Below are 11,200 nucleotides of genomic sequence, written 5' to 3' on the forward strand. Positions count from 1 at the left end.
AAGTAGACTGTGAGAGTCTTACTTAGACCAAGTGTAGCGTAGACCAAACGATGAGAAAAAAATGACAGTAGAATATATTAGCCCATGAGCCCATGAAGTCCGGGTTATAATTGAGCAAGGTGCCACAAGAAAAAGGAGAAATTTTCATATAGTGCTTCTAGACCAGTTTTTTTACGCTGAATATGAATATATGAGGTAACCAGGCTGTATCCTGAAAATTAACCAGCGAGGGCGCTTTTTTCAAAATGGCCGCCAAATTTTCAGAACATTTGAATTTTCGTACATAGATTTTGACATAAATATTCCATTGCCACAAAATTAGTGTCATATGAAAGACAAATAAATTTTCGACAATTTGGTACTATTTATAGGGGATAAGTAGGTCATTTGGCTGAGATTTTAAGTAGAAAACTGCATTTTTTGTCATTTTTTCCCAAAAATTGAAAATTTAGCAAATACATGATTTTACATAATTCTGAGAAAAATGAATGAATTACCTTGAAATGTTCCAGAAAACTTAATTGACATACTATTATCATGTGGATGAAATTCCAACTCTGTATCATTCTTCTTAGCAAATTTATAAGGTATCAAACTTGAATACTTCAATTTCAGAAATGTCGCTTTTTGTATGCATTTCCATAGACTAATACGTATAACATGTACTGTACATGTATAATATGTATAATGTATAGTTTAATAAAATTTAAATGCAATTATCTCCGCTTTTTAACCACTTGGAGAGTTAAGAGTAGGCTTTTCTCTATCAGCTACATAAAACAAAATGTTGGCACGTCAAGGCCTGACCCTCTCATGGGGTGGGGGTGTCGAAGTCACCCCCCCCCCCCTTGCCCTTGGCTATATCATGTCGTTGTATATTGCCTATTTGTTGGAAAAATCTCTGTTTTTTTTAGCACCCATTGAAGCAAAAACAGGCATTTCTGCTATACAGTACAGTCACTTTGATTGCTTTGAAACCACTTGGAGAGGAAAGAGTATATAGGCTTTGTTCTACCAGCTACATACAAAGTGGCACATCGAAGCCTACCCCTCTCGGGGGGGGGGGTTGCTTAATATTGCCAATTTATTTGAAAATTCACAATTTTGGACCCAACATTGAGGCCAAAAATCGTTTGTGCTTTGTTGTACACCCCATTTTATTGATTTGAAACCACTTAGAGAGGAAAGAGTAGAGTTTGTTCTACCAACTACATATAAATAAGCACTGGCACATTGAACCCTAGCCCTCTCATGGGCTGTCTAAGTCACCCCCCTCCCCCTCTATATCATGTATATTGCCGATTTATTGGATATTTCACCATTTTGGATCACCCATTCAGGCAAAAGCGTGTTCCTACTATATAGTACAGCCAATTTTATTTTCTTGCAATGACTTGGAGAGGAAAGATTAGGCTTTGCTCTATCAGCTACATATAAAGAAGTGTTGGCAAATCAAAGCGTATCTCCTTCAAGCGGCTGTAGAAGTTACCCCACTAATTTTCGGTTTTGGGCTATTTGTTGAAAAGTCACCATTTTGGAGCCCCCATTGAAGCAAAAAGGCGTCTCTGATATATAGTTCTGCCACTTTTATTGCCTTGAAACCACTTAGAGAGGAAAGAATAGGCTTTGCTCTATCAGCTACATAATTTTGTGCTGGCAAATAAAAGCCTACCCCCTTCTGCGGGCTGTCGAAATCACCCCCTCACCCCTTTGCGTTATTACCTATTTATTGGAAATTCACCTTTTTTGAGCCCCCATTGAGGTAAAAAGACATATCTGATATAAAGTTCTGCCACTTTTATTTCCTTGAAACCAATTAAGGAGGAAAGAATATGCTTTGCTCTACAAAGAAGTGCTGGCACATTGAAGCTTACCTATCTTGGCGGCTGTCAAATCACCCCACCCCTCTTGCATTATTGCCTAATTATTTGAAAATTCACAATTTTTGAGCCCCCATTGAGGCGATATGCACTTCTGCTGTATAAAACACCCAATTTCATTTTCTTGAAACCACTTGGAGAGGAAAGAGTAGGTTCCCATCTTTCAGCTATATATAACGAATTGCTGCCATATCGAAGCCTGAGCCACTTCAGGGGACTATATAGATGTTACCCCACCTTTTTTACGATTTTTTCCAATTCATTGGAAAACTCGCCATTTTGGAGCCCCATTGAGGCAAAAAAGTGTTTCTGGTATATAGTAGAGCCACTTCTTTATATGTAGCTGTTAGAGGAAAGCCTACTCTTTCCTCTCCAAGTAGTTTCAAGGCGGTAATAGTGGTAGAACTATATATCAGAACCGCCTTTTTGCCTCAATGGGGGCTCCAAAATGGTGAATTTTCCAATAAATAAGCAATAATGAAAAAGGGTGGGGTGATTTCAACAGCCCTCTGATGGGGATAGGCTTTTATTTGCGAGCATGTCTTTATATGTAGCTGTTAAAGCAAAGCCTATTTTTTCTCTCCAAGAGTTTTCAAGGGTGAAACAAGGCAGAAACATAATCAGAAATGACTTTATGCCCCAATGGGGGCTCCAAAGTGGTGATTTTTTCAATAAATAGGCAATAATGCAAAAGGGATGGGTGATTTCGACAGCCTCCTGCTGTTTGCCTGCACTTTTTTATATGTGGCTGATAAAGCAAAACTTATTCTTTCCTCCCTAAGTGGTTTCAAGGATTTAAAAGTGGCAGAACTATATATCATAAACGCCTTTTTTCCTCAATGGAGGCTCCAAAATGGTGAATTTCAAGGGGGGGGGGGTAATTTCGACAGTCCCCTAAAGGGAGTAGGCTTTTATTTGCCAGCACATCTTTTTATGTAGCTGATAAAGCAAAACCTATTCTTTACTCCCTAAGTGGTTTCAAGGCAGTAATAGTGGCAGAACTATATCAGAAATGCCTTTTTGCCTAAATGGGGGCTCCAAAATGGTGAATTTTCCAATAAATAGGCAATAATGCAAAAGGGGTGGGGTGATTTCAACAGCCTCCCGGAGGGAGTAGGCTTTTATTTGCCAGCACTTCTTTATATGTGGCTGATAAAGCAAATCCTATTCTTTCCTCCCTAAGTGGTTTCAAGGCAGTAAAAGTGGCAGAACTATATCAGAAACGCCTTTTTGCCTAAATGGGGGCTCCAAAATGGTGAATTTTTCAATAAATATGCTATAATGCAAAAGGGATGGGGTGATTTCAACAGCATCCCGGAAGGAGTAGGCTTTTCTTTGCCAGCACCTGTTTATATGCAGCTGATAGAGCAAAGCCTACTCTTTCCTCTACAAGTCATTGCAAGAAAATGAAATTGGCTATATAGTAGAAACGCACTTTTGCCTCAATGGGTGATTCAAAATGGTGTAATTTCCAATAAATAGGCAATATACATGATATAGAGGGGGAGGGGTTGACTTAGACAGCGCCTGAGAGGGATATTTTTCGATGTGCCAGCGCTTCTTAATAATTTGTAGCTGATAGAGCAAAGCCTACGCTTTTCTCTCAAAGTAATTGCAAGAAAATACAATTGGCTGTATGATATAGAAACGCCCTTATGCCTCAATGGGTGATCCAAAATGATGAAATTTCCAATAAATAGGCAACATACATGATATAGAGGAGGGGGTGACTTAGACAGCCCCTGAGAGGGCTAGGGTTCGATGTGCTAGCGCTTATTTATGTAGCTGGTAGAACAAACTCTACTCTCTCAAATTGATAAAATACTATAAAGCACAAACGCTTTTTTGCCTCAATGTTGGGTCCAAAATGGTGAATTTCCAAATACATTGGCAATAAGCAAAAGGGGGAGGGGTGACTTCCCCAGCGCCCTCCCCCCCGTGAGGGGTTGGCTTCGATGTACGTGCCACTTCTTTTGATATAGCTGGTAGAACAAACATGACAAAGCTTACTCTTTTCCTCTCCAAGTGGTTTCAAAGTAATTAAAGTGGCTGTACTGTATAGCAGAAATGCCTTTTGCCTCAATGGGTGCTTCAAAAAATAGCGATTTTCCAATAGGCAATATACAACAACATGATATAGCCAAAGCGGGTGGGGGGGGGGGGCTTCGACACCCCCACCCCATGAGAGTGTTAGGCCTCGATGTGCCAACATTTTGTTTTATGTAGCTGATAGAGAAAAGCCTACTCTTAACTCTCCAAGTGGTTAAAAAGCGGAGATAATTGCCTTTAAATTTTATTAAACTATACATTATATATATTATACATGTACATGTTATACGTATTAGTCTATGGAAATGCATACAAAAAGCGACATTTCTGAAATTGAAGTACTAGGTATTCAAGTTTGATACCTTATAAATTTGCTAAGAAGAATGATACAGAGTTGGAATTTCATCCACATGATAATAGTATGTCAATTAAGTTTTCTGGAACATTTCAAGGTAATTCATTCATTTTTCTCAGAATTATGTAAAATCATGTATTTGCTAAATTTTCAATTTTTGGGAAAAAATGACAAAAAATGCAGTTTTCTACTTAAAATCTCAGCCAAATGACCTACTTATCCCCTATAAATAGTACCAAATTGTAGAAAATTTATTTGTCTTTCATATGACACTAATTTTGTGGCAATGGAATATTTATGTCAAAATCTATGTACGAAAATTCAAATGTTCTGAAAATTTGGCGGCCATTTTGAAAAAAGCGCCCTCACGGGTTAATTTTCAGGATACAGCCTGGTTACCTCATATATTCATATTCAGCGTAAAAAACTGGTCTAGAAGCACTATATGAAAATTTCTCCTTTTTCTTGTGGCACCTTGCTCAATTATAACCCGGACTATTAATGAGAAATAGACCACTTGCTTGTAGACCATATGCACATGAAGAAAAAACAATTTTATTGTTCGAAACAAAATCTGAAATAAAAATACTTCAAATTTTTATTTTTGCCCAATTGATCGTGGGCCCAGCAACTCCATGCAGCGCCAGATCGACGTAGCGCTATCCCTTGAATCGCTAAACAAGGTAGCAGCAACTCTCATCTTTTTTTAAACATCTTTTGGTCTGACGCGGCTAGGGTTTGAAATCACCGAAACCCTCATTCCTTGTTTGATCATTTCCTTACCTTAAACAACTGGCTTATCTTGTGTTTCTTCTCGTCATCTTGCAACCCTTCCCATGATCCTCTGATTCCCATCATGTGACACGTCACATTGTCCAGAACCATTTTCCTTTAGTTAAAAGAAGAAAAAAAAAGGAAAGATATGACTTCATCAAAAATGAACATTGCAAATTATACATCTCAATACAGCTACATATTATACCATTGTCATCATTAAAATTAGCAATGTCAGTTATCAGCAACATCATAATCTGATTGAAATAAAGTTTACAACTATTATCAACATCATAACCATTATTATGTACTTCAGTCATTATTACCATCACCACCATAACCGATTAAAAATGCTGAATGATGTATGTTCAAGAACCATCATAATCATCAACAAAATAATCATCATCATGGCTCCTACAATCATCATCGGCCGCATCACCACAATTACAATCACTATAACAACAAACATCTCCATCATCACCAGAAACGGACTACCAAAATGAAATGATTTAGAAGAAAAAACATACTGGACAAATACTTGAAAATCCCTCACCTTTTATCAATGCCATCTGCTTCATCCAGACACTCATATGTAATCAGATCCTTGGCATAACACACTCTATGGGAGAGAAAAAAAAAATGTTTAAAAAAAGTTGCACTACGATACTGGTAAAAAGAAGGCTTTGTTATCCATACTCTAGGCAAGAACCAACATATGCCATTTGTATTGTGACATGTCTATTGGTGGAGTATTCTGGCCTTGAAACAATTTAAATTAACTTAAAAAGAAAGAAAGGAACTTTTAGCCAAAATAATGATATTTTTGTTCTTCAATGATGGAAAAGACTCAAATAAGTGAGAAATGTAAATTGATGTTACTTAAAAAGAGTAGGAAGTGTTTAATTACTCACACTAATGTATTGATTGTTTATTTACTGTGAAACTTCTGAAATAAAATGTGAGCCTATGACCTAAGTTGGGCATCACTCTGTTGCACAATTCAACATAATTTTTATTCACTTTTCAAGTCCATTGAATAGGACATTTAAGGACGTTCCACAGTTAAAATGAAGTCCATGTCATTTTCACCAAATTTTGCAGAGAGTTACTTTGGTATCTATGCATTATGAAAATGCAAAAATAACATAGGTTCATGTGCTTATTTTTTTTTCTACGGGTCTTCAAAGTTGCCATATTTGAATGATATGCAATCTTGCGCAATTAAGAGAATTATGCCTCTCTTAGACCTCACGAATTCACCAAATGAGTTTAAATCACCTTTACTCAGTGGATACCGCATCAAAACTTCATCAAATTTTCAAGATATATGACAAAGAGTATACCAAAGTAAGAGAAAGTCTTTTGATTAGTAAAACTATATCTATTTGGAGTCAGCAGCGCCCTCATTTGGCAAGAATGGTGCAAAAACTCGGAAAAAACAAATCTTCAAAGACGTGAATCTACTCAAAAATTAAAAAAAAGTATTTTGTAAGCTGCAGTTTTTTCAAAATCCATGTCATTTTCATAAAATTTGGCTAAATTGTAGAGGAATGCATATCAAATAGTAAATTAAGAGGCTTTTTATAGGAGGAAATTATAATTTGTTAACAAATTTTCGGCATTACTCCTATTTGTTTAAGATCAGTATGCTCGATCTGTAAATGAAAATCATAAGATCAGTATGCTCGATCTGTAATGAAAATCATATGATCATAAGTCAGAAAAAATTGGAACCAGTGGGATTCGAACCTGCCATCTACTGCTTTCCGGGCAGCGACTCAACCACCAGGCTATTCTGGTTCACGGCTAAGCCACGATGAACTGGAATTCAAATACCCTCGATCCTCTTCTTTCTGACTCATTAATATTCAAATACTGTATGCTCGATCTTAAACAAATAGGAGTAATGCCGAAAATTTGTTAACAAATTATAATTTCCTCCTATAAAAAGCCTCTTAATTTACTATCTATTGTCCACGGCGGACGGTATTTGAATATTAATGAGTCAGAAAGAAGAGGATCGAGGGTATTTGAATTCCAGTTCATCGTGGCTTAGCCGTGAACCAGAATAGCCTGGTGGTTGAGTCGCTGCCCGGAAAGCAGTAGATGGCAGGTTCGAATCCCACTGGTTCCAATTTTTTCTGACTTATGATCATATGATTTTCATTACAGATCGAGCATACTGATCTTATGATTTTCATTTACAGATCGAGCATACTGATCTTAAACAAATAGGAATAATGCCGAAAATTTGTTAACAAATTATAATTTCCTCCTATAAAAAGCCTCTTAATTTACTATCTATTGTCCACGGCGGACGGTATTTGAATATTAATGAGTCAGAAAGAAGAGGATCGAGGGTATTTGAATTCCAGTTCATCGTAGCTTAGCCGTGAACCAGAATAGCCTGGTGGTTGAGTCGCTGCCCGGAAAGCAGTAGATGGCAGGTTCGAATCCCACTGGTTCCAATTTTTTCTGACTTATGATCATATGATTTTCATTACTGATCGAGCATACTGATCTTATGATTTTCATTTACAGATCGAGCATACTGATCTTAAACAAATAGGAGTAATGCCGAAAATTTGTTAACAAATTAATGCATATCAAAGTTGTCTTTTACCCATGCCTTCATTTATTACTTTCCAAGTTTCTTCACTATTTCCTAGAGCATATTGGAATTTTATCAGTATGCTTTTTTCGTGATGCTCGAATGACATTAATATATTTCGAATTTTTTTAAACTTGTTGAAAATATGTATATCGTTTGGTCTTTTGATATGATTTTTATATTATTTATTCTTTATGTGGATTGATTTCAGAATAGATCTAGTAATCCATGGCTTACAGATAATTTCATGTCTTTTTTGCCTTTTTATCAGAGGTATATTTTAAAAGTATTTTTAAAAACATCAGTCTTTTCATTAGATAATTAAAAAATTACCCATAATCCATCCACTGATTTAGGATATCTGCAAGCAAAGTGTAGAGAGGTATCTCTGGATAAAGGAAGCTTCCTACTGATGACGGCTGGTGATGGCGAGATGTTTGCTCTACAGGATGGTACAGGAGTCTGGATCGGTCATCACTAGATATCATCTTCTGTTTATGTAAGTCATCAATAGCCTAATGACCAAAAGAGGGAGTTTGAACACAATGATTAAAATCATTACAACTAAAAACAACAACAGAATCAGAGAGGCAGAATGTTTTAAATTTGAACCAAACAATAAATAGATGGATTGTTGCTTGCACATAGACAAAAAACTTCTGCCTTCACCATTGCAAAGTCAGATAACACTCTAAACTTATAAAAGTCAAACAATGAGAGGAGGAAGAGAAAGAGGAACAAAATAGAGGGATAAGGAGGGGTGATACGACATTTGCTCAGGTGTCCAGTCTTAATCTCTCAGAGGGCATAGGGTTAGAGTTAGGATTTTAATAGAGTTTTCTGGTTTAGAATAAGGTAAGGATTAGGGTTTATTTAGGTTTGGAGGTTAGGTTTCATATTTGGCTGAATGTGCAGATTTTCCATCAGAACAATAGTTGCCGGATCAAATGCCATGGAAACCAAGGAGGACGGGTGCGGAAACAAAGAAGGAGGAGGAGAAGGAGAAGGAAGAGAAGAAGGAGGAGAAGGAGGAAGACTTACCAATAGAACAGCATGTTCCATTTCTCCCATATCAGGGTGGCTGGTCAAAAATTCAGTCATATCCTGCATCAAGGACCAATAATAAATAAAATCATGTGTTTATTCAAATGATCCACACACAAAATATATCACAAATTACAGCCAATTAATTGCATTGCAGATTCTTTTGTAGAGTAAAACATCATCAAAATTATAGTAAATTAATAAAAATTCCACACTTCAAAGTTATCATAAATAAATCATCAAAATATGTCTTCATTCTTGACTTTCTTGTAGATCTACTTTATTATAATTTTGTCAGGAAACTGCAACTTTCATTTCTTTTTATTTATATCTTGCATAGATCTAGTAATGATAATTCTTATCTAGTAATAGAGAGAGCTCGAAGTTGAAACAATACTAGATGGGGGTCCCATGCCCGGAACTTAAGCGGATATAAAAACATTAACATTTTTGTCTGGGTTTTCTCAACACACATGCATCAAATTAAAAGCAGACATATTTATGAAAGTTTTTGCGTTGTGATATTGTCTCAGCTCACATTATTTTCAAATATCAAATTATTTTCAAATAATTTACAAACTATTGATCACAAAGTATCTGATATTGCTCATTTGCTGTCTGGTCCAGATATGCAACGACTGAGTATACTGAGCCAAGCTTAGTAAAATTATGAATGTCTTAAACTATGATAAAAAGTTTTTTTTTATTTATAACTGTAGTGTTACTACTATAGTGTTAGTTCAGTTCATCATGTTCAGTTCATAACTTCACTTCAGTTCAGGCCTCCGCTTCGCCCTTTGGAAGTGCATTTTTACAAGCACATTATTTCACAACATAAACCTGGCATTGGTGTGAGTGGGCAACAATATCAATATCTGGCTTTACAATACAGGAAATGAAACAAAAGTCCGTATATAGTACTTACCTCCCCACCGATCATGTTTGTGGCTGTAGTCAAAGCCGAGTCGGACGGGGCAGCGAGCGTCGATACTGTATGATCGCCAGAGGCAGAGGCAGAGGCAGAGGCAGACAGCGGGAATGAATCTTCGATCTCTTCTCAGTCAGGTAGCTAGTTTGATTAATATAAATGGAGGGGTACTGTTTATAATCCAAACTAGATTATGCTCATTACCACTCTGGCAAAATATTGCATCAGATAGACACTAGACAGACGTGTTAGAGTTAGACTGAAGAATATTCTAGAGATCCAGGGACCGAGGGAGTGGTGATGACACATTTCGCAATGTTTTGGCCTGTTGGGACTAGTCGTAATTCAGACGTAAGCGCAAAGCATTAATTGCTTCTGGTACTCAAACTCCAGCAGGCAGCACCACCAGTGCTTCCACTCTTGACTCTTCCTGGAATTCAGGAAATTCGAGGAAGTTTTGTTATTTTCCAGGATCATTCCAGGATGTGAGAAATTCCAGGAAGTTATCATTTTCGGGAATAATATTATTTTCTGAATATTATGTCAAAATCTATCACAAAATTGGATCTTTTTAATTAAAATGTCAAAAATTTTGCTCGCTCGCAACTCTTTATAAACTTAGCCTGTTACGTCATGTTTCGCCCCCCCTCTAAATATTTGGCTCACTTACGCGGCACTGGGCCCTATATTCAATGGTATTTCATTTGTTTTTGTGTGTTTATAGAAGAGAATTATGACTTATTAAAGACTGGAGAACATTCGAAAAATTGCAGGATATTTTGTAAAATTGCAAGTACGGTACTTTTCGAGTAAATTCCAGGAAGTTCCGTTTTGAAAAGTGGAAGCACTGAGCACCACTGATATCTGAATAGTAGGCCTATACAGATCAGTGGGCAGCGCCCAACACTTGGGGGGAGCAACGGATCGCAAGTTTCATTTCATTTCCACAATTCCGAAACGTTAGAAAACGTTGATATAATAACATAACGCTAAATAGGGTACTAAAAATACAAAAAATATTTTAAAAAGAGGAGGAAAAAAAGGACCTCCCATTTTGAAGATGAATTTGATCAGATCTAGTCATTAACTACTCATTTTCGTTTCATGGCGGTGGCCTAATATCTTTTAAGGATACTGCCTTCAATTTAAAGGCTAAACTCAGGGGCTGATCCAGCTCCCGCCAATAGGGGGGGGGGGGCCGAAATTTTTTTCACCCATATTTTCCCCGATCGGCCGCTCAATGTTGATTTTTGTTTGTTTCTTTGAAGGGGTTGTCTCGGTGGCGTAATGAGCCAGTTTTGAGGGGCTTGATACGGCATATTGTGTAAAATTAATGAGAAGTTGCGAGCGAGCGAGCAAAAATTTTGACATTTTGATTACAAAAATCAAAGTTTGTGATAGATTTTTGACATAACATTTGACAAATATAGGCATATATATCACTTATCCCTTTTCTTTTCTCCCCATTTTTCTTGGTCGTGAACAATTGGGGGGGGGGGCAAAACGCCGATATCCTAACAGTCATTTCTTAGCTTTATTTTTATAAAACAACATAAAAA

The 11,200-nt window shown here is 36.8% G+C and overlaps 1 protein-coding gene across 1 annotated transcript in view; it reads right to left on the minus strand.

Moving 5' to 3' along the window:
* LOC135155665 (uncharacterized) overlaps window positions 1–9,977 on the minus strand; it is a 30,049-nt gene extending 20,072 nt beyond the window's left edge. The window contains exons 1-5 of the mRNA XM_064105472.1: window positions 9,639–9,977; window positions 8,711–8,773; window positions 8,003–8,184; window positions 5,612–5,677; window positions 5,068–5,173 (exon numbers count right to left, since the gene is read on the minus strand). Coding sequence (XP_063961542.1) covers window positions 5,068–5,173; window positions 5,612–5,677; window positions 8,003–8,184; window positions 8,711–8,773; window positions 9,639–9,653 — 432 coding nt within the window. The 5' untranslated portion in view covers window positions 9,654–9,977. The remainder of the gene's footprint in view (window positions 1–5,067; window positions 5,174–5,611; window positions 5,678–8,002; window positions 8,185–8,710; window positions 8,774–9,638) is intronic.
* Window positions 9,978–11,200: the final 1,223 nt, after the last annotated feature.

The sequence above is a fragment of the Lytechinus pictus genome, chromosome 10 (genome assembly GCF_037042905.1).
Source record: "Lytechinus pictus isolate F3 Inbred chromosome 10, Lp3.0, whole genome shotgun sequence".
NCBI lineage: Eukaryota > Metazoa > Echinodermata > Echinoidea > Temnopleuroida > Toxopneustidae > Lytechinus > Lytechinus pictus.